Genomic DNA, 27,857 nt, shown 5'->3' with positions numbered 1-27,857 from the left:
AGTCCAGGTCCTGAAGAATAGACTCAATGAGTAATGCTGGCCAGTGAGCATGACCAGCTTATTTGAGGACTTGTCCATTTAAGTTGCTTTTCATTGTTCTAATGTTGTTGTAAACAAACTTTTAAATATGCTTAGTTACTTAAAAAAAGGCGTTCTATAGACATAAGAATTTTCATTGTTTAAGATGTGTTTAGCTGCACTCAATATAATTTTCACATTTTACCAACTGAAAACGTTTGTAAGAAATTGTGCAGTAAGGGGTATGGTGTTCCATATAACACCTCAGAAAGTTGGCCCTTTATAAAAGATAGACATAACTTTTTGCGGGTCAATCGGTTGTGAAAGTCCATTTGAAATTTTTATTTATTTATTTTTGTCAGACTTTTGTATCAGTATCTGAACAGAGAGGTTATGTGGCATGCGCTTTGTTTTTCTACTTTATGTCAGTGATCCTTGGTTTGTATGAAAAACCTGCTCTAAACTGCTAGGATGTAGACTCATCTGATTGTTGACTATTTTGTATTAAAATGTTTGGCTTATTGGAAAATGTCATCAGCTGTATTTGTTTTATTCTTGCTAGTGTGTACTACTTTCAAAAGGTTTAGACTATGTAAGATGGATTTGATAGATTAACACCAAATCTATATTGTGATACATTTTAGGTTGTTACCACATAACTACATTGTAAGTGAAAAATTTAAATTAATTGTAATGTCTAGATAAAAAACTACATTATATATTCAACATGATGTAAACTTATGTTATAAGTATAAAAGATTCAAATACATAAAATGTGACAAATGCATGATAAACACACTTGGATTAGCAAATTGCAACATGAAATGATTAGAAGTTTTCAAAATGAAATATTCACAGTCATTTAACATGTATATATTATGCTGGGATTATATAATGAAGTTATAAAATGAAAACAATGTAATTGTGTGCAACTGTTGTACATGTTTCAATTATATAAATCCAACAGACTTTTTTTTCAGTGCAGATTGCTATATGCCTTCTCTTTAGCTTTTGCCACTGCTCTTTGCCTTACGACACAACTGCTTGTACCTCTGTCTACTTTCTTCATCTCGCTGAAAATTCCAATTCTTTTAAGCCAACCGCGTTCCTCTCAAACTTTCCTGAACTTACTCATTCCACCACCACGACTCCTTGTCTATCTTTCTCTGTCCTAACGTCACAAGAAAATGACGATCCAGACTTCCAATCCAGTTTTTTTTTTCTTTTTTTGAAAGGCCGATCCGGGTTTTCCAGTGCACCCATTTAGATAATCCATTCCAGTTTTTGCTGTGTTTTCGCCAGTGAGAGTAAAATCCGGTCTGCATGTTCCAGCACACCTTCAGCACACGAGCATAGCATCGCCCCAATTTAGCTCAGTGGCATCTCCTAACCATTAAGACGGCTATGTAAATTTGAAGTTATCAGTAAAAATGTCAGTTGTGTGGGATTATTTTACCTTAAAGGACGACAAAGAAGAAGAGGTAGAGTGCAACATATGCCACAGTAAAGTCAAGCATTGTCGTAAAGCTGTAAGAACTTTTAATACAACCAATCTAATCAAGCATTTAGCGGAATGCCACTATAAACAACATGAAGAGTTTCTAAAGAAAACCGAAGACAAAAAGAAAGGTCCTACACAACTAACACTGGCAGAAATGTTTGTGAAGCGTGACAAGCTGCCACTTAAAAAAAAAAAATACAATTTACAATATTATTTGCACTTATGGCTTTTTAAGCCTTGGTTTACTGATGCCATTTCTGTTTGTTATTTATTATTTTGTCTATTTTGAGTTTATTAATTGCTAAATAAACAGGTCAGTTTTTGCTTACCAACCATTGTGTATTATTCAAACACACCTAATTCAGCTGGCTACTTGTTGACAACAAAGTAAGTTGGCTAAATAACTTTAAACTTTAATACATGCTCGGATAGGATGGTATCGGTCGATATCAGTATCGGATGTGCAAATAAATATCGGTATCTGATCGGAAGTTCAAAAAGCTGGATCGGGACATCCCTAATATCTACCCCACACCTCCTCATCACCACTGTATCCTCCACCAACATATCCATTTATATCTGCTCCAATAACCACTCTCTCTTCTTCTGCAAAACAACTTCATCTAACTTTCTCCAGAATTCTTCTTTCTCCTCCACATCACAACCTACCTGAGGAGCATAAGCACTGATGACATTCATCATCACCTCATCAATCTCCAACTTTACACAGATCACCCTGTCACTTACTCTCTTTACCTCCACTACACTCTTACTAAACTCATCCTTCAGGATTACCCCTACTCCATTTCTCTTCCTGTCTACACCATGATAGAAGAGTTTGAAGCCACCACCAATGCTCCTGGCCTTGCTCCCCTTCCACTTGGTCTCCTGTACACACAGTATATCTATCTTCCTCCTCTCCATCGCATCAGCTAGCTCTCTCCCTTTACCTGTCATAGAGCCCACATTCAACGTACCAACTCTAACCTCCACCTTCCTGCTCTGCCTCCTCTACTTCATCTTCAGAACCCTATTCCCCCCTCTCCTCCTCCTCCTTGTCCCAACAGTAGTCCAATTTCCACTAATTCCCTGTTGGACAACAGCACCAGTGGCGGTCGTTGTTAACCCGGGCCTCGACCGATCCGGTATGGAATAGGGCTGAACGATTAATTGCATTTGCGATAATTTCGCGATTTTTTAAAACGCGATTGTCTAATCGCACAGGCTGCGATTTAAACTGGTCACGTGACTTGGGAGCGAGCCGAGGACGAACGGAGCAAACCCGAGCAGGAGGCAGGGAGGTGGAGAAGTGAAGTTAACACAGCGCACTTTAACTTGTTGCACAATGGCTTCAGGCTCGACAGAAGCTGACACAACTGAAAGTCTAATACCAAAGAGGGGCAGCACATAAGTTGTGTGAAATTACTTTGGCTTTTAAAAAGATGCTGCTCAACGTCAGGTACCCTGCAAAACATGCCTTGCTACTGTTGCTACGACGCGAGGTAACACTACAAACCTTCAGCATTAAAAAAACACCACAAAGCCTCGTATGATATTTGTAAGGCAAAAATGCCAACGACCAGTGCTGCATCTTCAAATACCGTAAAATCACGCATATAGGCGCAATAAGATTTAAAGCGCGGATGAATCGCGAAAGCGCGGATAGCTTGACCGCGGTCCAGCAGACAGGGTTCACTGACCGAACCGTTTGAAAGTGTAACTCCTTATGGATGTAATTCGAAGCGGCACGCTGAAATAACTCGGGCAGTAACGAAGTTCATAGTGAAAGACATGATGCCCGTTAATATAGTGAACAAGCCCGGCTTCATGGCTTTGTTAAACACACTGGATATGCGCTACCAAACGCCCTCACGCACATATTTTAGCCAAGTTGCTATACCTGCAGGGCTGCCAACTCTCACGCATTGAGCGTCTTAGACTAAAAAATTAGTAGTTCGCTCTGGCGCCAACCACAGGCGATCGATCGATCACGATATAATAATAATACTTACATTTAGTCCATTTTACACCCAGTGGCGGACTTAGCAATTTGGAGGCTCAAGGCGAATTTAGCTAGGGGGCCCATCAACATTAATATGCGAGAAATAAGTTCAGGTTCACACTACAAGATTTTAGGCTGGTTTTTCAGTCGCCGACAGAAACTGTGGTCGGACGCAAATCGGGGATCATTCAGCAGTTCACACTACACGACTGAGCGAGCACCGAAAGACGCTCGCCGAGTGGTCGCCAACTCATCGCAGACGACCGGCAGATATCTAGCATGTTTAATATCTAGCATGTTTAATATCTAGCCCAACAAGATATATGTTGTGAGTCAACAGCAGCGTCTAACTTCATACAACTTTACTACAAGACTGTGTTTAAGTTATTGTGACAGCACTGGAGAAATAGTGCGATTGACTATATCTATGTTGAGACTATGGAGTGGTTAAACGGTAAAAAAAATAATAATAACGAAAATGTGGAGTACATGTACGTTGTTTTTATTTTCTTCGTGGTGTTGCTGGTTCTCGCGAGTGTTTCATTTTCGTGTTCTCGTGTTTTTGGACGGCAGCCAGATGAGTGGCGATTCCCCAGTCGTTTAATTCGTGAGCCCACGTCACCGATCAGTCATGTAGTGTGAAAGCCACAACTGAAAGACTTGCGATTACAGCACAACCAGTCGTGTAGTGCGAACGGCACAAAAACCTGACGACTGAAAAGTCGTGTAGTGTGAATCTGGCTTTAGCTAGACAAGGGGGCCCTACAGTGGGAGGGGCCCAAGGCAATTGCCTAGCAACGCCTCTATGCAAAGACCGCCTCTGTTTACACCCCCCCCCCCCCCCAAACAGAGTTTCCTGAAGTGGAACAATGGGGAAAAATCGCGATTTTAAATCGCAATCGCAATTTATAGATAAAAAATTGCAATTAGATTATTTTCCAAAATCGTTCAGCCCTAGTATGGAATTTTTATTTTTGATCCGCATCATTTGATTTGGCACAGTTTTTGCACAGTTTCACAACAAATAGCTGTCTCACTGAACAGTTCTGATGTATTACGTTAACAAATACAAGCCTCTTGTAATTCCAGGACGAAACCTGAGAGAACGTGAAGAAGTTGAGTTTGGGTGTTTTGAAAATAAACCACCATTAAATAATGTGATTAAAAGCAAATTATTTCGAACCATTTTGAGTACATGTATAAATATTTAACTTATTTAAGTTCATCATGCTGGGAAATATTGAAATGGACCTTGAAAGTGACGTACAAGTGCTTGAATTCCACATTGTGAAGGTATATGAACCCTGCAAGTATAAACCAGGCTTTATACTTGACGCGCCGCGAGCAGCGCGGTGAAAATGACGTAATTGTGGTGGCCTCGCGCGCTGTCGATTCACGAGGTCGTGCACCTCTCGAATTTTTTGCGTGCGCCGCAGCGCAATAAAAAAAAGTCATGTTTGCAGGGTTCATACACCTTAACAAGGTGGAATTCAAGCACTTGTACGTCACTTTCAAGGTCCATTTCAATATTTCCCAGCCCATTAAACTTAGTTAAATATTTATACATATACTCGAAATTATTCACTTTTTTATCACATTATTTAATGGTTGTTTATTTTCAAAATGCCCAATCTTAACGTCTTCATGTTCTCTCATGTTTCGTCCTGGAATTTAATGTAATATAAGAGAACTGTTCAGTCAGACAGCTATTTGTTGTGAAATGATGTAGTTACAATTTCAAGCACTTTTCAAAGCTGAAACACACTTATTCCCATTTCTAGTATTACTACAAGATTATGTGTCCGATTATGGTATCCTAGCAAATGTTTGTCATATTCTTGGTTTAAGAGCCCTAAGTGCGAGAGCATACAGGGAGAAAAAAAAAGAGTGATTGTAATAATAATAATAATAATAATCGGATCATCTATGAATCATCTACAACGGATCATCTATGAATACTGAACTCTACTCTAATACTGAAGTTTTAGTTACTTAAAGACTTAAAGTTAAAGTTACTTAGAGTTGTTTAAAGTATACTTAAAATACACTTTTTGCACTAGCATTTTTTGACTTCTAAATGTGAATTCCAGAGTGCACTACTATTATTTATGTTAATTTATATTAATGTGAGTGAATGAATGAATGAATGTTTGATTTATATAGCGCCTTTCTGAATACCCAAGGCGCTTTACAATTTAACACAGGTACAAGTCACAGACAACCAATCACACACACCGGCGAGAAGCGGCAGCCAATTGAGCACAGCGTACTCTCTACCAGAAGCCACAGCCCCTTGGGGGACTGAATGGGGTGCAGGAAGGGGAGAGAGGACAGACCCTAGTGGCAGAGCACCATCCACCACTGGGCATACAAGCACACACACACTCAGACACTACTTTTTATTGAACAAAGAGACACAGACACACACACTCAGGGAGAATTTGTCAGGGACTGCCAATTTACCTAACCTCCATGTTTTTGGACTGTGGGAGGAAACCAGAGATCCCGGAGGAAACCCTCGCAAACACAGGGAGAACATGGAAACTCCACTCAGATAGGGACCTGAACCCAAGACCCCAATGCTGGGAGGCAAACGTGCTAACCACCAAACCACAGTGTTGCCCATAATAACTGCATAATGTGCAATTATTTATTTTTCTGTTTTAATGTGGTAGGGACTACACCTTTTATTTATTTGACATTTGTGAAACAAAATACAATATTCATTTGTTTGTTTATAAAAAATTATTAGAAAGGATTTAAAACGGAAATGAGCACAGTATCTGACTGTTATCGAAAATGGTATTTCAACATTTTTTAAGTATCGTATCAAAGGTGTAATTCTTAGTATCGTGACAACACTAAACCTTATTAGGTTATAAAAGTCATTAATTCACATCAAGAGAGACTGAACTAAGAAAGGAAATTCTCAGGAACTGAAAGGCTATATGAATTGAGGAGCTGAGAGAAAGGCCATATGAGTGTCTAAGAGGAAGAATGTCAATCAGCTTACACCTGCACATTTTTAGAATGAGGAGGATGAAAACTACTCTTAGATCAGCATTTGGGCAGTTGCCGTGGCAAGACTCTACTCACCCACAGTAGCTCGGATGAGAGGCGAGGAGTCACCAATGTTCTGCAAGCACTCATTTTTTATGAAGTCAGCAACTCCATCAGGAAAGTTCTGGTAATGAGCCTTCACATTGTTCTTCAAGATCAACCCACTGAGAGATCGAGTGGGCTCATCTGCATGCAGGAGTGGGGGAGGGGTGAATAAGAGAGAGAACATGATCAATGAGAATATCTATTTTAATATTCAATAGATAACACTTTCACTGTGTAGACAATAAATAAGTGATGACTTACAGCAGTAGTTATAGCATTAGGTCAGTTTATCTAAGCAAGGGTTACAGTGAATGCATCACAAATGCATATTAGGGAAAAATTCCTGCGTGCTGGCTGTCAAACAGAACCCTGACAATTCTGGAGCATTGCACCGATGCTATGATGGCTATGCAAACAACACTTTTGAGCCATACAATATAAACTCCAAATACAGAGCAGTTGTGAAGGTCATTGATAGTAAGCACTTACTACTATTATTTTATTTAAGTCTCTTCAATTACACTGTATCATGTACTGGTACAACCCTATTTCACATACAATGCCCCACTGCTCCAAGCCTGGAGAACAATAGGATGGGTTACAAGCAGTAAGGTTGTCCTAACCATTCACAAAAGAAACTTATGAAAACAGCAGTTCTAAATACAGGGGGTATCAGAGGTTTAAAATTAGAGTGACCCATATTCCTCAAGCAGTTAATCCCTGAATAGGCTCAAGGAATCTCTACTCTACAGCAGCATATGGACACAGACCACACCCATGTGAGCACTCTACCTTCTGACTTCAGCTTTGTGAGCACAAATATCAAATAATTGTTGAAGTCTGGAAACTGATTGAGCTGTTCGAGTTTCTGCAAAGTATGTTAAGAAATGGATCTTCACACAGTGCCACATTAATTGAAAAGAAAAACAAAGCAGGCAGTTGATAACACAAATGTTATTATTAAACGGATTTACATACCTTTTTGTTAAATGCCATTTAATGGCACTACGTGTATCCATTTATATATATGTAGGTACTGTTAATGAACACATGGATGGACCTGTTTGTTTTATTATATAATTACCTTTTAAACAGACATGCTCAATGTAATTAATACCTATATAATATGAAATAATCCACCTGAGAGTATTTACATCTGACTCTAGCCATCAGAATACCATTCCATTTTGTCAAGCCTAAATTTCATGTTAAAGTAATGTGAAATATTTAAAATTATTGGGCATTTTAAAATCCTGATATTTTTCATTGCTGAAGATTTAATGTTATAATGAGTAAACTTAAATATTTCTTTAACTGGTAAACTTAAAAATATTCGCATTTCTTTGTGATATGTTTATTAAACCTAGATGTAAATGTATTTGCACAAGTTTAGTATTATTAAGCTGTCTAATAAATTACTCTAAATCACACGTTACATCATCTTTCACTTAAGATAGCTATAAAATCAGCACTATCACCAGCAAAAAGTATTGTACGTATTTATACATCAAAACAATACCAAATTCCGCAAAGCAAATCAAATAGTAAGTGAAAAAATGAACACACAAGATATGACCATGACGATCAAAACAACGACGTATCAAAATGACGCACTGAAACAGGACGTCTAACGTTAGCTAGCTACCTAACTACAAGATGTGGCTTTAGCTCAAAAGAAACATGTCAGCATTACCTAGCCGTATATCGATTATTGTTTATACTGAAAAATAATACATTACTAATTCCAAGTATGTTAAAGCTATATAGTAATCACTACCTCACTCTTAGCAGTCAATGATAAAGTTAAGCTACTATCAATACAATCGACGTAGGGAGACGGATACCTCTCTACTGAATAATCTGGTTAATACAATATATCACGTTTATACTGGTTAACTGGACTTTAGCTAGCCATGTCCTCTCACCATTACCAGTGTTACCTGGCCTTTTCCTCTCACTATGGCCATAGTGTGTTACCCAGCTATGTCATCAATGACCAGTGTGTTACCTGGCTATGTCCTCTCACTATGCCATAGTGTGTTACCCAGCTATGTCATCAATGACCAGTGTGTTACCTGGCTATGTCCTCTCACTATGGCCATAGTGTGTTACCCAGCTATGTCATCAATGACCAGTGTGTTACCTGGCTATGTCCTCTCACTATGGCCATAGTGTGTTACCCAGCTATGTCATCAATGACCAGTGTGTTACCTGGCTATGTCCTCTCACTATGCCATAGTGTGTTACCCAGCTATGTCATCAATGACCAGTGTGTTACCTGGCTATGTCCTCTCACTATGGCCATAGTGTGTTACCCAGCTATGTCATCAATGACCAGTGTGTTACCTGGCTATGTCCTCTCACTATGCCATAGTGTGTTACCCAGCTATGTCATCAATGACCAGTGTGTTACCTGGCTATGTCCTCTCACTATGCCATAGTGTGTTACCCAGCTATGTCATCAATGACCAGTGTGTTACCTGGCTGTCCTCTCACTATGGCCATAGTGTGTTACCCAGCTATGTCATCAATGACCAGTGTGTTATCTGGCTATGTCATCTCACCATTACAAGTGTTTCCTAGATATGTCCTCTCACCATTACCAGTGTTTCCTAGATATGTCCTCTCACTATGACCAGTGTTTCCTAGATATGTCCTCTCACCATTACCAGTGTTACCTAGATATGTCCTCTCACCATTACAAGTGTTACCTAGATATGTCCTCTCACCATTACCAGTGTTACCTAGATATGTCCTCTCACTATTACCAGTGTTTCCTAGATATGTCCTCTCACCATTACCAGTGTTACCTAGATATGTCCTCTCACTATTACCAGTGTTTCCTAGATATGTCCTCTCACCATTACAAGTGTTTCCTAGATATGTCCTCTCACCATTACAAGTGTTTCCTAGATATGTCCTCTCACCATTACCAGTGTTACCTGGCTATGTCCTCTCACCATTACCAGTGTTTCCTAGATATGTCCTCTCACCATTACAAGTGTTTCCTAGCTATGTCCTCTCACTATTACCAGTGTTTGCTAGATATGTCCTCTCACTATGACCAGTGTTTGCTAGATATGTCCTCTCACCATTACCAGTGTTTCCTAGATATGTCCTCTCACCATTACAAGTGTTTCCTAGATATGTCCTCACCATTACCAGTGTTTCCTAGCTATGTCCTCTCACCATTACCAGTGTTTGCTAGATATGTCCTCTCACTATTACCAGTGTTTCCTAGCTATGTCCTCTCACTATGACCAGTGTTTGCTAGATATGTCCTCTCACCATTACCAGTGTTTGCTAGATATGTCCTCTCACCATTACCAGTGTTTCCTAGATATGTCCTCTAACTATGACCAGTGCGTTACATATCTTGCTGAAATTAGCGTATATTCGGTATGTATCTAGATGGATAAATAGATACAAAATTCACTAGTAGACAATTAGGCAGGGAGCTCGCTAGCGGACCATGGCTAGGGTACCTAACAATCTGACCGTTAGCTTGTTTAGCTAGCTAACGAACAATGTGCATAGCTGTGTGTTCTTCTACTGTATAGTTCATCACACCGTTAAGCCAGACGTGACCAACCGTGCTGGACTGCTGGAGATCGTCCTGTAGACGCTAAAGCTAGCTAGCCAAATAGCTGTTAGCTATCCATCGACACACATCACAGCTACCGGGACATAATCAGCATTTGATTGAAAAGTCGTGTGAAACGGCTAAGGATACTTGTTGGACGGATCTTTGCGTGGTTGTGTCGGGGGATTGAGACTCCTTCAGAAGCTGTAAAATTTGCTGAAGTCCTTGCTCGTCTGGTTTCCACTGGCACTCCATTTTGGTTTGCCCGACTGTCCGCAATAATGTGATACTTAGGATATATTTGCGGTAAAATACGTCTTGATCTCAAGTTTAGTCACTTCGTGGCGCACAAGGGTTTGTCAGATTATACTTGCGATTTCTGCTCAAATAGCGTTATCTCGAATGTTAGGCTACGACCATTCACTCATTTACATGGGCCCAACAGGGCAGAACATTCTTTTAGCTGAGATCCAGTCATGCGAGCGCGTGTAGTGACGAGCCCTTTGGCGGCTCCTAGGTCCTAGTGCCTGTTATTTCATAAAAACGACCCCATGTGACTTTTCCGGTCTGTCGTTGGGTATAGTTATTATAAATCTCAAATTAACGTCTAGCTATGTGGTCGTATCAATTTGCAAACACTTTTCCTTACTTGGCTACATAGAAATGTCGCACCCCTTTTAATATGCTCTGATTCACTTTCATTTCAGAAGTTAGGCTTTTAAAAGTTTATGGAAATCTGTTTATGCCTTGTTAGAACATGTCTTCATTATTAACCTGAATTCATAAACAACACAGGATCATCTCCTGCCATTAGGATGGAGGTACGTATTTCCTTGGAGGGACAAATTAAACAGATATTTGAGGTATATTTGTTCCATCAGCCATTGGACTTTTAAACAAGGTGAACTTCCATTGGCTAAGGACTATACTTTCCTTTATGATCACATCTACTACATGCTTGTGTTTGTCCATCCCAAAAAGGACAGAACAATTATTTAATTACACATTTTATTTATATTTGTAAGTCATGATTACAGTTTGCTCTTGTGCTTGGCTGTTCACAAATTTTAAAATACAGCCGAGTTCAAATGTGTAGTTGAACAGCTCATCTCAAATAAAATGTATCCCCCACCTGCAAATGTTTAAGAGATGACTTGCTCTGGCCCCATTTGGCAGTGTTAGTACTGCTAATAAAGGTCAACCTACAAGGCCATAAATGGAAACATTTTAAATTTTAGCCAGAAACCAGGATCTACATGCTTCCATCCCCTCAACTGGAGGATCATTTAGCTTGCTACTCACAAGTCTGGTTTTGACAAAACGTCATTATCTATAACAGAATGAAGCAGTAGATGTAGTTGAAATGGACATGCCAGTACCTGGTCAGGAATTAGACCATTAAATAAACCAGGAAATTAACCCAGACGTGGAGTCACTGATACTGTCAACTAATGTGACATGTCCAATCATTTCTACAGTGGCTATGACATCCTAGGTTGCGTGAGCATTCACTCTGATAGCAGTGTGGACTGCAGAGGTTTCATTGTCCTTCGGCTGTAGCTCCTCCTCCTCCCCCACTCCAGAGCATCCAAAGGGCTCCTCCTCCCTGCAGGGGTGTGGCACAGCAGGTCATCCAGGCTCTGGGGCGTCACCTGACCTGCCTGCTGCAGCTGCCCCAGTACCTGCTTAACTTGTCCCTCCCAGGGCCCATCAGCAGTGCTCTCCACCAACGCATCTACCTGAAGAGAGTATCAGAATGAAGCTGCTGAGAATTCCTGTTAGCTTTCATGGAAAAAACAGATACAGGGAACAGCTAACATAGGTAACCATGACAACAGCAAAAACCTATCTAATATTCAGACAAGTACGTGTATCTGGACTGTAAAACTCAGATTAATGGAGATTATACATATTCAGGCACGAATTTTAATACACAGTATTGTTGATTTGTTTTATTAAAATGAATTGCTGTTGTTATATACTGTATAATACATGACATACTCACCACATCCTGGGAGATTTCTGTTTTCTTTACAAAGACAGACCTCTTGTGATGCAGAGCAGCAGTAAGGGTTGAGAGTGCATCTTTAATTGATTGTGCCATAACTAACATTAGCACCTAGACACACACAAGAGCAAACAACTGTCCTTAGTCTGGCTGCCTTAATCTCTTACCATCGTACGCATACTCAAACACAGTAAGCTTACCCTCAAATTTTGACACTGCCTGCTGTCTGTGTTCATGATCTGGGAGTAGATACTCTGCGCTCGCTCAATATCATTCTGTAATAAACACCAGCAGGACAAACAATAAGGTGAGACAGGCATGAAAATGAACAAACCAATAGAAGTGGTGACAAACCTACTGTTCATGCTGGATATGTGCATGCAGCAGACTAAGATCTTCAAAAGGTTATTAGGACTTTACAGCTATTTCCAAATGACATCAAAGACTTACCCTTTTTAAGGCAAGGGCAACCGCAAAGCAATAAGCACGTCTGGGGACGAGGCTGCCTTTGATCTGGGCTTCCTCCATCAGTGCCAGACATATACTGAATGACGTATGGGTATTCTACCAGTTATGAGGTACAAAGAGTTCATAGGTTAGGCGATTCTATAGTCTGAAGCAGGGCTGTTCTATACATACCACTGTGTACAAATAAATGTCCAAATCTGTACCAACATGTCCCAACATTGAAATCAATTTAGCACAATTCAAAGTTCTCAATCACACATACTAATTTGTAGCAGGTTGCAAACGCCAGCATGAAGGTGTCCTTGTTGAAAGGGACACCTTGGCTCTTCATCACCCTCACCACCTCCAGCGCACCTGTGACAACACAAGCACATCACAACCCTCCTTGCATGACTGTAACCATGGCAACAGACTTTCTTGGCATGAGCAAGACTTGCTTTTGATTGGTTTTCAAAGCACAACTATGTAGTGCACATTTGCAAAAAAAAATCTGGGTGGTTTTTTTTTTTTTTAAGTATTTAAGAACACAAAGTAGAATCTTAAATTTTGACATGTATATATTTTACAGAATTCGTATTTCATAATTCATAAGACTTTCTGTAAGTGAGAGAAATTAGTTAAGTCTTACCCTCATAGTATCCTTTGGTGAAAAGCATATCTATACCGATGTTAAAGGATGTACAGTCTGAAAAGAATCCTTTTAATGTCTTGGATAAAAGTGGGGAAAAAGAAATTAACATACGTATAGATCTCCCTCTGCTGGCCAAATATATATTAACATATAACTGGGTTTAACGGCATCTCTTAAACTACAGGATAAACAATTTGCTTTTATACCATGCAAAAGAAACAATAGCAGCATGCAAAACACAAATGCTAAAAGGCAAAAAAAAAATAAATATTATATGGTTTCTAAATAGAGTCCTCTTAAAACTGATGAGGTAGTGTCTACAGTGCATCAGTACCCGATCTGTCAGAGAAGAAAGTGCCATGTCTTCCAAACCCAGCTCGTAGCAAAGCCGCATAAACAACGGTCCAAACCTGAACTCTCCAAACGCGACATTATAATTCTCCTCATGGTACCTGCACAGAGATATGCACTTTGTATGTTCACAAAATCCTCGTGATGCAGATGTATTGTAGGATTCATCTGAATTGTGACCCTACATTTTGCAAGTGCAGATACACACAATACAGCTGTCCTGTATGGCAGCAGTCACAACCATTTTTGCACCACGGACCGGTTACATGTCAGACAATATTTTCACAAACCGGCCTTTAAAGAGTGGGTAAATACGATGAAATAAAATGATACAACTGGCATAAAAACAAATATAAGCCGCATAAAAATAAAACTCACCAGAAGCACAGATGTATCGAGCCCGGGAGGGGACATGGGTAAAAAATAAAAATTAAACGAGGGAACGTTTTACCATTCGAGGGCACGTTTTCTGTAATTCGTGCTCACGATTTATTAATTCGTGCGCACGTTTTCATTCATTCATTTGCAAACCCTACTGGCCTAAGCGCATACATTGCAGATACAAGGAGAGAGGCAGTAATGGCCCATTTCCACTAGGGCCTGCTTGGCGCGGTACGGTTCGATTCGCGACGGTTTGTGAGTGTTTCCATTAGTACCAGGTCCCAGTTTGCCGGTACCTTCGGGTACTTTTTTCGTACCGACTCGCTCGAGGTTCTAACCGTTCCGAAGCGGTACAGTTCTGTGACGTGGAGGAACAGCATGACACTGATTGGCCAGGGAGTGTCGTCACAGGTTGTGTCACAGGAGAGCGACTCCTCCGCTATCGACTCCTCAGCCATTTTTAAAACCCAAGGAGAGAAGTCTGTTCCCTGGTCAAACGCCGAGGTACAAATTTTTCTGTTAATAATCAGCAATCAAAAAATCCAGGGCGAACTGGACGGGGCCACTAGAAATGTAAAGGTTTTTAGCGAGGTTTCTGCGCTAATGGCCACTCATGGCTACCAGCGGTCCGTTCAGCAGTGCCGGTCGGTCCAAGCTTAAAAAGCTTAAAAGCGATTACCGGGCGGTGAAGGACCATAACGGACACAGCGGAGCAAACCGCAAAGACTGGAAATGGTTCCAGCAAATGGATGCCATATACGGTCACCGGCCAGCCAGTAACGGAAGAGAGAACGTGCTGGACACGACAATGTCGGTGCTGGAGGCCACGGAGAATGGTGAGTGTATTGTGATTTCACAGTTTTACTAGGATCGTAAAAGATGTAATATGAACGTAATATGAACGCATCTATTGTATATGCAGGAATTTAGAGCTGTGTTTGTAGTTAATGTTACCACCACAGTCACTACTGTACAATAGCTAGCTCTTAGCCTTGCTAGTTGCTAGTTAGCTGTAGCCATAAACAAAGCATGAGCAGCGATGACGTGCTACACATTTTGTGCAGTTACGCTATATTGTTGTTGCTTTCACGGAAATGCTTGTGTTTAATATTTGTTATTTTTTACGTTTAAGATTCCCCTTCCACTGACGAGGCGAGCGGAGTTGCCGGAAAATGTTTCCAAAATGTTGCTTGTAGTACTATAAATATTTCATATAAAGCTATACGTTATTTTTAGGTAATTTGCTTTTTGCACTTTTTTTAACTATAACTATATTATTTACATATGTTGTACTTTAAATATCTATATTTCATAATAAAGTTTGATTTCATTTGATTGTATGACTGATGCTTTTTATGCAGGGTGTGTTCAGCCTGTTTGAGTAATACCAAATTATTATCAATAATTAGAGCAACCACATACAATAATGAAGATAAAGATAATTAAGATACAATAATGGTATGTGTTAAGGGGCATCGACCGGTGTTGTGGTCGCATACAAATGATGTCACGACACTACAACCCGCGCGCCAACAGCGACTCCACCCACATTGTGGTGGTCCACCATTGTAATGGAAACACAACGCGACCGTACCGTTCCGTTGCGAATCAATCCGTATCGAACCGTACCGCGCCAAGCAGGCCCTAGTGGAAATGCGCCATTTGTTTGTCCTCAGGTTCAGGCATGTCAATGAGCTTTGACAAAGGCTCATCCAACTTGATCTGCCTATAAATGACTTTCAGTAGCTTTCAAATAACCTTTCAGTAGCATAAACATCTGTGTGCTAGCTAAACGTAGGCACAAAGTCAAATGACATAAGCATAGGCACATGCCAGTGTCTGAAAACAAAATGTCGTTGTCTTGTGCCATTGTCATCTGTACGTAAGATGCTGAGAACAGTGGGATATGCCACAGTCACCTGTACGCAAGATGCCAATGTCAATGGCATATGCCAACGTAACCTTTATACAAGATGTTGATGCCTTTCTATGTTACTGCCTCTCCATTGGCGGTGGTAATAATAATAATACATTTTATTTATAAGCGCCTTTCATAACACTTAAGGACACTACAAGAAATAAATAATTATATTTATTATAATTATATTTACATAAATTATGAAGAGAACAGAATAGGTAGGTCGGCATGTGCCGATGGTGGTTGCCACTCACAGAGGAGGAAAGAGGCTGATTGAATTCAACTAGTACGCAGTGGATAACTTGAACGTACACTGACAAATATCACCTGTAATAAATCTTTTTAACTTATAATGCTCTCATTAACTGTCTACCACTGTACCCTAAGCCTACTATATTGTACATTCAACATGTTATAGATGGCAAGCCGGCTGTCAGCTACGCTCATTCACCCGACACAGATTAACAAACAAAAGTTTTGTAAATCTTATTTTCAACAAATTCTAAGTGGCTGGTGACATTGTGGTGGTCGGTGTATAATTTAATATACAATGCCTCCATTAACTGTTTACCAGTGTAGCCTACGCACACTATAATCTAAATTTGACATGTTGTCGTCAAACATAATTCTGAACTTGTAATTTAGAGCTAGCTAGAATCATTCACCAAACAAAGCAGATGCCACCATTGAGTGGCACTAGCCACACTAAGTGCCACAATTTTGTATCACATGCAGCTAGGTGCCAAACAAGGACTGAACCCTCTCTTCTCTTCGATGTGCTGTGTGCACACAAAAGCCAAAAGGGCTTTCCTCATCAGAGCAAGTACCTTTTTGATAGCAAATATGACATAAAATGTATTTAACCCTTGTGTAACCCTTTCAGCTGTGGTCATGCATTGGGCCAAATAGCGTATAGACTTATAAAACAACAAATAACTAAACACCAAAGCAGCATATGAATGTTCTTGGTCAATTCTCAAATTGTGTATTCTATCTGCTGCTCCATATTGGATTATCTAAACATTTCCCGTTTCCTGTTTGTTTGCAGCATGACGTGCCACGTCAAGGTATTAAACAGCTACTAAAAGGTTATATTGTAATATATCAAGTGTGGTGAATTCTGGTGATTTGTGGTGTTTATTTAAGTTTTTTTGTAAATGTTTTTGCTTTCTGGAATCAAAGAGAAGGGGGTCTGCTGTAATTTTATAAAAATCAGCTGGGTGCTCAATCCATATGACTACTGTCTACTTTGAGGTAAAGCAATCTAAAAATCACAAAAGGTAAAGAACATGGATGTTTTTGTAGACTGGTGTTTGATGGCTTCTTAGATCTTGTTATGGAAGTAAAAACAAATTACTTTCACCTACCTATATATAGCATTTCTGGCCGTGACCATGTCCTCAGCTGACTGGCACAGATGCAGAAGTAGCTTTAGTTCATCCTTCAGGATCAACTCATTCTTTTCCATCTTCTTTTTTAATGCATCAAAATAATCACCTATCAGTTTTCAGTGGACAAAGGGGAATAGTTGAGAAAGTCCCAAACATTAGCAAGTATACTAAGTAAAGATCTGGTAAAGCCAGAGACGCAATTTATTTCTTTCACCGAATTGAGCTATTCACCAACTTTTTGAGCCAGACACCTGATGAGCCACAGCTAGCTTCCTCTGCTGAAAATCCTGCAGTTTCATCACCTCCTGCGACAGGAGACAACGCTTGGCTGAAACGATGCAACAATAACACAACAATAAAAGGTGTTAACAGCAATGCAACATATAGGGGACAATCTCCACTTTAATCCTACGTTATTCAGCTAGATAGTAGGACTTTTGGAATTTCAACCAACCAGAGTGCTAACTAACTTTGGCTAGTGTTATTAGGTATACAACCGAACTTGCTAGTCGTAGCAGCGAGTTCTAACTATGGGTACAACTACTACACGCTGGGCGTCTTACGGACCAGACTACATATGTTGTAGTTAATTAGTTAACGTGTTTGCTAGTTAACGACTTTCATGAACTTGGAATGGCTCACTTGCGCACCAGATATTGATATTTGACGTACGCAGTCCAACACATTTGCTGCATTCTTCAGGCCAGTAACTCTGTGATCTAAAGCCAGTCATGAATGAAATAATACAGACAAATAGCAGAAACTCACCCCCAGCTCGGCATCTAAAAGATTCCGAGTGCTCTGCCCCATGAAGTACTGATGTTCTTGCAGCATAAGCATGGCGAACTACAAAACGGGTACAGTAACTCAATCCACGTAGCGCCATGTTGTCCCTGACTGTACCAAAGGCAATCGTGAAGCAGACCAAAATCTGACAGTTAGTACAGCAGAATTGTTATAGGTTTATAGGAATATATAAAACAATATGAAATTTACGTAAATATAAAAAATATTACTATAGTCTGTATCACTCAACAAATCTTTGTCATATACTGGGAAAGTTAATGTAGAAAATATGCTTGACACCCCCGTTTTTTACTGCGACTTAAAATCTTCCAAAATAGCACAATAAGCAAGGCCATGTGCAGTTTATGGTTTACGATGTACCAATAACGTAACACTCCACTTTGCAGTTAACAAGAACATTTATTAATAAATCTCTTAAGTATTCTGCTCATAGTAGTGATGGGACATCTGAAGCGAGGCTTCTAGGCGTGTACCGAGTAAAAAGGGGGCGTGTCCGATGAAGCCTCGGAGCTTGTGTCATATTGAGCAAAATCACGTGATCAGCAACAAACGAGGCCTCGGATTACATCGGCCACGTCATTGCTTCATTTTGCGTATCGTTTTTCAAAATAAAAGCGCTATGACCCCTGTTGCTTCGTGGGTTGTAGTAGGTGGTTAAATTTAAATTTAAATTTAAAATCTGGAACGTTCTAAATTCTTTTTGTTTGATCAGGATGTACATCAGATTCAAACATCAAAAACAGACTAAAAACCATTGGAAGAGGCAAACCTTATTTGTAATGTTAAAAACCAGATCTAGAACCCCCAAGAAGCGATTATTTTAAACACATTCTGTTTTTTAACTCAGTTTCTAACTCAAAATATTCAGTCTGCCTCAACAATCACTCAATTCCCAATATAGTAAAGTACAACATATCTTCATTGTCAAATAAGTCCATGACATACAAGAAAACCCAATACAACCACTGATGGTCAAGGATTAGATTGGCTACAAATCATTTTAATAATTAAAACATGACAATTAAGTATGATTTAATTGATTCTCCAGTTACTAAACGTGAGTTTGATGGAAACTTTGTGACAATATTGCATTTACAAATTTTTGAAAGTATGATCCAACTGAATGACAAGGCTGTTACAGTTTCACCAGCAGATGTCACTAGTGAATGATGAATGCAGCCTCGAGTAATGAACCTTTTTGCAAAGCAAAGGGTTGGAAAGTTTCATTTCTTCATGAGGCTTCATTTGCCCATCACTAGCTCATATTGTATTTAACACCAGGGGGGTGTTCCAAGAAGCGGGTTAAGCGAGAAAACCCGGGTAAGTTAACTCAGAGTTCACGGAAACTCAAGGTTTTCCGTTCCAGAAACCGAGCTTAGAGAGAACCGGAGTCAGTTACTATAGCAACTTATGCTCTGAAGCTAACCTGCTCGCTGGCAGGTTAACTTGGACCTGACCCAGAGTTACAAACACGTCATCATGACGTGTCCTTTCCTCGAAGATCATGTGGATATTGAAACTCAGTTTATTCGCTGAGTTCTTCGTCGGAAACGCCTTATAAAACCCCGAATAGATATAGGCCTACTATCATTTTCGGATTATTTTTTTTATGAACGTTATCGTTTTCAGCACAATCCATTACTTACATCAATAACTTTATTATTATAATAACACTTCAAATATTACACATCGCGGATCAGCCCTAAATTCTCTCCAGATTGTTATATATCGGTCGGTTTTTTGCTAGTGGAAGTTTTCTTTATAGTGTAGGAGATGCGGAATCTGTCAGCAAAGCTACTGTATGTCGGTCTGTCCGAAAACTATGTCCGGCATTAAAATGACTAGTGCCCGGTTTTGTGGTGTTTCCTGGGCTTAAGCCAGTTATGGACATCAAAGAGGAATTCCACAGCATCATTGGTTTGTCTTTAATTCACACGGACAATATAGAAATTAAGCAAAGGAGAGGCAATATATAACGAACTTCATTCCATTTACATTTTAAGGATTTCCTAGAGTGATTGGCTGTATTGATGGAACCTACATATGCTACCTATTCCAGCACCATTAGAACATGAAAATTCATCCATAGCATTAATGTACAGGTACTAACCTTTATAATCCTTAATGAATAATGTACTTATCTTTAATGGTAACAAAAATAACGTAGCTATTGTAACTGACCGTTCTCCCCATCAAGATCATATGTGATGCTTCCCACCTCATCACAAATGTTGAAGCCAGATGGCCAGGATCCGTGTATGATTCCACACTGTACAACAAATCTGAACAGAGTAGGCCTGCGTTAGTTTTGCTAGTTGTTCACATGCAGTGTAATAGTAATAGTGTAAATCATTGCAAACCCTAGTGTGATTATAGGACATGACGGCCTCCTTCATGGAGACAGAGGGTATCCCTGCCTGTCCTATAGGCCTACCTTATGACTCCCTATTCAGATCCTGCACCTGGACCACAGTCCCGCTACAATCAGGCCCACAGCAAAACCAGGGCAAGAATTTAAATGACCACATCAGGGGCAGAGTTACCCCTGATGGGGCGTGCCACATAATAATGGCATATGTGGTATTACACAACATTGCAACCATCCAGGAAGAGCGACAGCCTACCATCTCTGACATGCCCACAGATGAGGAACCTTAAATGCATGTGGGTGACAACAGAGATGGTGGAGTTGTCAGAGACTCCATCTGCAATCACTGCTTTCCACATTAAATCATGCACCACCACCCACCCCACCATCCACCCTGTAACCTTTTAATATACATTACAGTCAAATTCACTGTTATGTTTCATTATTTCATTTTTCCTGTAAATAAATATATTTTATAATATATTTTAAGAATAAGATATAGTTATGTACAGCCATACCACTTTGTACAATATTCTTATACTTCATTTTTATCTGATGCCATGTGTGTTTCACACCACTCAGATTAGACCTGGAATTAGTAAGTGTCCAATAAAAAATATTTAAAAACTCAATACAGTATTATAAAGGTGGAGAAAATAATAATATAATCGCACCCTTCTGCTAAATATAAAAATATCATTTTCACTCACGCATTAACTCTGTTGGCAATTTTTTGACATGCTGACTGCCTTTCTCTAGCAGCTACCGCAGTATTACATTTACGTTTAATAATATCTAAATATTCTGCATACGCAGTCATTAATACTTCAAGCTACAGTGGTGTGAAATACGATGTTCGGCTGATTTTCGCGTTTAAGTCCATGATAAATCCTATTTATCTGCGTTCCATTAAGAATGCCTTTCATAGTTACGCGTGAACGCGCTTCTGTCTGGGTCAACCTACTCAGAGTTGAGCGACCCTGATTACTTTAACTCCGATCCGCCGTTTTGGAACCGAAAACCGTGTTCAGGGTTAAGTTTAGAGTTTGTTAACCCCGCTTCTTGGAATACCCTTGGAATAACTCTGGGTCAGGTCCAAGTTAACCTGCCAGCGAGCAGGTTAGCTTCAGAGCGTAAGTTGCTATAGTAACTGACTCCGGTTCTCTCTAAGCTCGGTTTCTGGAACGGAAAACCTCGAGTTTCCGTGAACTCTGAGTTAACTTACCCGGGTTTTCTCGCTTAACCCGCTTTGTGGAACACCCCCCTGGTCAGGGTGTTTATCATCTCCTCCATACTGAGGATTGCTGCTATGGGTGTGACGATACACGATATTGGGTTCACGAGAACGAGACGTGACGAGATTTTAAGAAAACTAAAATGACAAATTATATGACTGGACAACATACTTTTATTTGAGTTACACATGCATTTTGTAATGTTTTATTAGAACTCTTAACATGCTGCAAGCATGAACTTAATAAACTTGTCCTACAAATTGAAGTTAAAATAAAATAAATGAAAATATTTCTCCTTTTTTCAAGCGCAAACAATACAGCGAGTCCCCACTTAACGACGGTGTTAGACTGAAAAGTCCGTCGTTAGGCATTTTTCGTCGTTAAGCGCGACCCCAGATTTAGATACGCTTTGATCGTAAATACAGTATTCACGCTATTTTCCATGACAACGCTGGGCAGGGCCATCTTGGTTGACTTTGTGTTAGAACTTCCGGTGCTACGGATACGCTGATAACGATTACAAGCAAAACGACAACAAACACAAAATGACTAGCATATGTTCAGTTAGAGCAGAGGTGGCCAACCCGTCAGAGACCAAGAGCCACAAGAGACCATATTATTAGCGAGGAGGATGTAAAATGGACACAAATTAAGTAAAAAAAACAAGCACAAACTTCGATATAAACATAAGTCGTGATGTGCTTCAGGACTTTGTCACGTTTGGAGCACACTACGAGCTCTGTTATGTACACAACTGTTGTTTTCTAGGTAAAAAGTGGATAAACTCCGTTATCAACACTCATTACAACGCCACTGACCTGCGCTCACTTTTAGGAAGAAAAGAACAGACAGTGTCAGTAGTTTTTAAACCTCCCTCAGTCGTGTGCGGTGCCTTTGCTGCACCTCGTATGTGGTTTATTATAAACGTGTGACAGAAGAACCGCGTCTCACCAACGAGACTCAAATCACAATCACAATATCACAGATACTTCATGCCGCTAGTCTCCAGTTTTCCACTACGCCGGTTTTAAAAGTATTATCGGCTCGCTGGGCTTGTAAACAAACCGCGCACCACGAAGATGTAGCAGTGTGTCGCCCTCAGAGCTGATGAGGTAACCGGGACACGACACACACCGTTAGTGCAGGTGAGAGCGGACCGGCTGGGGAGACGCATGAAACCAGGCAAAGAGCCGCAGGTTGGCCACTCCTGAGTTAGAGGGTGTCACAATAATTGGAAGAAGAGGAAAACTTGGCTTGACCAACAGTGTTACGAACACAGCTCGAAAAGATCTGAGTGTTGCGGGGCACCTTATAACTTGTATCCACCGCCTTCCAAAGAAGAGAACCTGCGTCTAAGGCTGAAGGCGCTAAATTTAAAACATCCACCCAAACGTCCATACGTCTGCTCTTATCATTTTGTGGAGGGGAAACCAACACCAGATCATCCTTATCCCGAGAAATGGCTCGGTTATGAAGCTCCGATTAAGCAAACGTGTCGGGTGCTTGTGAGGCTATCAGATAAGTAACTATTTTATAATCAGTGGCCACATATTTCCCTTGCATTCATTTAGTAATTTTAAGTAATTAAGTAAAGAAGTAAATAGACAAGAATGCCTATTTTATGAAAAAAATCATTAAAATATAGTAGTGTACACTAATGCAAAAATAGCTGACCGGAAGTTCTAACACAAAGGCGGAAGAAACGCACACTTGAAAGTGGGCGTGGCGAAATACGGTGAATAGAAAAAAACGAACAATGTTCTCGTGCACAACACTCCACTGTGCTGCCACTGCTCCTCCGCGCACTGCACAAAATAACATAAAAAGTCGGTAACTCTGGTCCGTCGTTATCCAGACCCGTCGTAAAGCGGCGACTCACTGTATTATGTGCAAAACAAAGTTTTTCTCTGTCAATAGAGTGCAAATAGTACAAACAGAGCCTGACAAAGTACGTCACTAAATTTGCTGCAACTACAATGCCATGTTCATTTTTAAGAATATTAACATCGCCACACTGCTCCCGATATCCTGCTGTCTCAACTTGCCAAAGCGCCGTTCTGTCCCTGCTACCAATTGAGATATGTTGATCTGAGCTGTGGTGGTGCTGTAAATGTCTCTGCATCCTGCTCATATTGGCCGCGGTGTACGGCATTATTTTCATACAATGTTTGTATATGGTCAGTGTCTTATCAGTCACTCTCTTGCCATTTATCATTTCCGCCGGGTACCCAAAATGCTGCCAAACTAACGAGCCTGCCGCCATACCTGGTACCACAAACTGAAAGCACAAAATGACGCAAGTGACGTCAGGTTTCATTCCATATATTCAGACTTTCATTCCATATATTCAGGATTTCATTCCATATATTCAGGTTTTCATTCAATATATTCAGACTTTCATTCCATATATTTAGACTTCATTCCATATTCTCAGGTTTCATTCCATATATTCAGACTTAGCAGTCATTCTATATATATATTTTTTTCCTGAACGGCTTGCCATAATATATATATATATATATATATATATATATATATATAGATATATACTATATCTGGCTTTGTAGAATAATTCTCATCAGCTTCCAGGATCTTTTGTGCCAACTCTGACTGCATTTCCACTTTCATTTTCTTAAGGTAAACTGTATAAGAAATTACATGGCCTCTTAGGTAAGCCTTGTAGTTTTCCCACAAAGTACCCCTTGACACATCTGGAGTGTCATTAATCGCAAAAAATACTTTGGAGGTGGTTGACACATACTTAACAAAGAGGTCGTTAGCTAGTAGGTTCGACCCAACCCGGTCTCATTCCCCATGTGTATGAAATCGTACGCAAAACTATGCACTGAAATGCGTACTCATCGGTACGCAGCAAGCTGCGTACAAATGTTACGCCGCTATCAAATACATGTAAATACTCGCCGATTCCTGACCACAACGATCCCTAGGCTAGTAGGTGTCCAAAATGATCGTAGTATCTACTCTGTACAGTATATTACAGTTTTTCTCGATTGTTTACACACATTGTCTGAAAGCATGCCTCATACTCTCAAAACTCTACACACAAATCAGAAAAACACACACACAATGGGCAAAACCCCTCAGTTCTCTTTCAAAATGAAACTTTACAGTCAGAACAATATTATATCTTCTCAAAATGGTATTTTGTTTTCAGATGACACACACAAACCATCATATGAATAGACATTTATAACAACTGGTTGAACACTGATGTGCTCAATGTAAAACACTATGATGAATGGAAAACACTTCTTCTCCATTCATCATAATGACTTAGGCCTTTTTTGTGCAGTGTTACACTTACTACAGACAGGAAATACATAAGTGCATTGTAAAATATTTTAGAATAGTGTTTTTATACTCAGAACACACATATACAGTAACAAATATATTTTATTTTTTCCCACAAAAGCAATGTACACAGTGTACATCCCACCCAACACAAAGTTGCACATACAGTGGTCTACATACACAACAACAGAAGAGTTTACTATATACAGTTACAATTACAGTAAAAAAAAACTATGTTGCATACAATGGCACGCTGGCCAATGATATTCCTTCCCCTCCTTCGTCCGTCTTTTTGTGAGGTTGAATCCAACCTCATCAATGAAGATGAATTGGTGCTCCACTGCATCTACCTCTAGCTCAAAGATTCTCTGAAACACACATGACAGTATCAGAAATAGACATGGAGGAGTCACTATTGTGAAGCACAATCATTATGATTACAATACTGAAATATGTATAATTTATACAGTGTTGAGGGGATACATCAGTTGTGAGATTGTATAGGGCTTACTTGCACATAGTTATATTTCAGTTCTTTGACTCTTTCTGAATTTCGTTCAAAAGGCACCCTGTAGACCTGCTTCATCCACAGATTATTTCTGCGCAAGACACGGTCCAGCGTTGATAATCTCACCCTATCAATATTTTGAAATATCTCGTTGTTTTCTATTATTTTTCTTTGTATTTTCCATAATGTTATGGCATTATTTTCTAGGACCATGTTCAGGATTTCAGTTTCCTATTCAGGAGACAAAAGACGTTTCCGTCCACCTCATGTTGGTAACCTTTCAGTTCTGCAATACAAATAGTAAAATACTGTAAATACTGTGTAGGAACACAAAGTAGGAATACATTTCCCAAATACTTGAAACATACTTTATATTTAGAGTCCTACAGAACAGTCCACAGGCAATACTGTACTCATTGAGTACTGTATTGATATGCAGTACTGCAGTTTCCTACTGAGAGTTGATTTCTTACCTGTTCTCATTACGGAAAGTCCGGATGATGGATGCTACAGTGTACCTACTCACATTTGGCTGTACTCTTTGCCCAGCCTCCCTCATTGTTAGACCATAGACCACATGGTCAACCAAAGTGGCTGGGATCTCATCAGAGACTACGGTCCTTGGCCTTCCTCATCCTCGTCCTCCTCCTCTTGCTCTCACTCCTCTGGCTCTCCCTCTGTTTCCGCTGTTGGCATCCATTGCTCCAAAACAGAAGAGCTCACCACCAACAGAAGAGCTTTTGCCATTTTATGCTAAAGCTCTGATTGCTGGTTGTACACATGTGTGACAGGTGTTTGCTGATATGATGAGTCAATGTGCATAGTAGGACAATTAACTTTAGAATTTTGAATAACAGTGTGTTCCTTGTGAAAACAAGAGATTTTCTTCATGAAAATTATGCCAAATGCAGAAAATTGTGTGTAGTGTTTTGAAAAAAGTGTGTTTTAGAACTGCAATTTGAGTGTAAAGCAGGAATTGTGCTTGTAGTTTAGTAGAATTGGTTCAGGGGGTTGGTGCAATAGTTACATGTTGTGGTCATTGTGTCTCAATTACCAGCATTAGTGTGTTAACAATCGAGAAAAACTGTAAAGCAAACGCTAAAAAAGATTAGACATTTGACGTTTTGCGAGTTGAAAGAGAGAGAGAGAGAGACACACTTCTTGAGCGTAATGCCCAGTGGAATTAGGTCAGAATTCTTCACTAAAAAGACCAACATAATCGCTTTATTAATTTTTTTTTATGTATTTAAAATTTTTCTTATTTTCTATTAGTGCTTTTTATGTTTAGGTTTGTTCTTAAACTACTGCAAACAATTGTTAAAATTGGCCGTGCCAATAAAGCAATCTTTAAGTGAATCGAGAGAGAGAGAGATGTTTCATAATTTAAGTGTCACGTCTAGCCCCTCCCTCCTTCCTGGTCCCGCCTAGTTCCCCGCTCTCATTCGTTCCTCCCTCTGTCTGTCACACCCTCGGCGTTAGTACCTTACACCTGAGTCTCGTTTCACCGTCGTGTTTCTGTGCATATAATCCCCCTGGTGTTTCTCTCCCGTGTCGGTCATTGTCTGTCATGCTCCCCATGTCTCGCTCCTTGCTTTGCAGTCGTTGGTCCTCTTCGTTTCTCCTGTGTCCTTGTATGTGAGTCCCTCGCCTCTCCTCTGTTTTGCTACCTTATCTGTAGTGATGGGCAAATGAAGTCTCTTGAAGCAATTAAGTTTTCCAACCCTTTGCTTTGCAAAAAGGTTCATTACTCGAGGCTTTATTCATCACTCACTAGTGACATCTGCTGGTGAAACTGTAACAGCCTCGTCATTCAGTTGGATCATACTTTCAAAAATTTGTAAATGCAATATTGTCACAAAGTTTCAATCAAACTCATGTTTAGTAACAGGAGAATCAATTAAATCATGTTTTAATTATTAAAATGATTTGTAGCCAATCTAATCCTTGACCATTAGTGGTTGTGTTGGGTTTTCTTGTATGTCACATGGACTTATTTGACAATGAAGATATGTTGTACTTTACTATATTGGGAATTGAGTGATTGTTGAGGCAGACTGAATATTTTGAGTTAGAAAATGATAAAAAAAAAACCAGAATGTGTTTAAAATAATTGCTTCTTGGGGGTTCTAGATCTGGTTTGGCAGTCATGGCCTGGTGGTTAGGGAAGGGGAAGTGGTTAGGGAACTGGTCTTGTAACCGGAGGGTCGTGGGTTCGATCCCCAGACCTGAGGCCATGACTGAGGTGCCCCTTAACTATCAATTGCTCACTT

General features: G+C 39.9%; 2 protein-coding genes across 9 annotated transcripts in view; both read right to left on the bottom strand.

Moving 5' to 3' along the window:
- tnpo1 (transportin 1) overlaps window positions 1-10,718 on the bottom strand; it is a 53,269-nt gene extending 42,551 nt beyond the window's left edge. For all 4 annotated transcript variants that reach the window (XR_013124649.1, XM_076988243.1, XM_076988244.1 and 1 more), the window contains exons 1-3: window positions 10,360-10,718; window positions 7,419-7,494; window positions 6,618-6,767 (exon numbers count right to left, since the gene is read on the bottom strand). Coding sequence is in view for 3 of the 4 variants with exons in the window: in XM_076988243.1 (XP_076844358.1) it covers window positions 6,618-6,767; window positions 7,419-7,494; window positions 10,360-10,464 (331 nt within the window). In the remaining variant the exon portion in view is untranslated. The remainder of the gene's footprint in view (window positions 1-6,617; window positions 6,768-7,418; window positions 7,495-10,359) is intronic.
- A 478-nt stretch (window positions 10,719-11,196) lies between these two features.
- On the bottom strand, window positions 11,197-18,608 carry ptcd2 (pentatricopeptide repeat domain 2). Of its 5 annotated transcripts, none has more exons than XM_076988304.1 (11): window positions 18,374-18,608; window positions 18,126-18,254; window positions 17,593-17,685; window positions 17,334-17,463; window positions 13,651-13,768; window positions 13,314-13,392; window positions 12,948-13,039; window positions 12,668-12,781; window positions 12,418-12,492; window positions 12,215-12,328; window positions 11,197-11,948 (listed from the first exon to the last, which is right to left on the bottom strand). In XM_076988304.1, exons 2-11 carry the CDS (start codon window positions 18,241-18,243, stop codon window positions 11,718-11,720), a joined length of 1,164 nt encoding a protein of 387 aa, XP_076844419.1. In that variant the 5' UTR covers window positions 18,244-18,254; window positions 18,374-18,608; the 3' UTR covers window positions 11,197-11,717. The 5 variants fall into 5 exon arrangements, with proteins under 5 accessions (XP_076844419.1, XP_076844421.1, XP_076844423.1 ...); XM_076988306.1 differs by having other exon boundaries at window positions 18,525-18,543; XM_076988307.1 differs by having other exon boundaries at window positions 11,198-11,948; window positions 17,593-17,662; window positions 18,374-18,603.
- Between the last annotated feature and the right edge of the window lie 9,249 nt (window positions 18,609-27,857).

The sequence above is a fragment of the Brachyhypopomus gauderio genome, unplaced genomic scaffold, assembly GCF_052324685.1.
Source record: "Brachyhypopomus gauderio isolate BG-103 unplaced genomic scaffold, BGAUD_0.2 sc61, whole genome shotgun sequence".
NCBI lineage: Eukaryota > Metazoa > Chordata > Actinopteri > Gymnotiformes > Hypopomidae > Brachyhypopomus > Brachyhypopomus gauderio.
The sequence above is the reverse complement of the archived record's forward strand: the minus strand, read 5'-3'. Positions and strand labels throughout refer to the sequence as shown.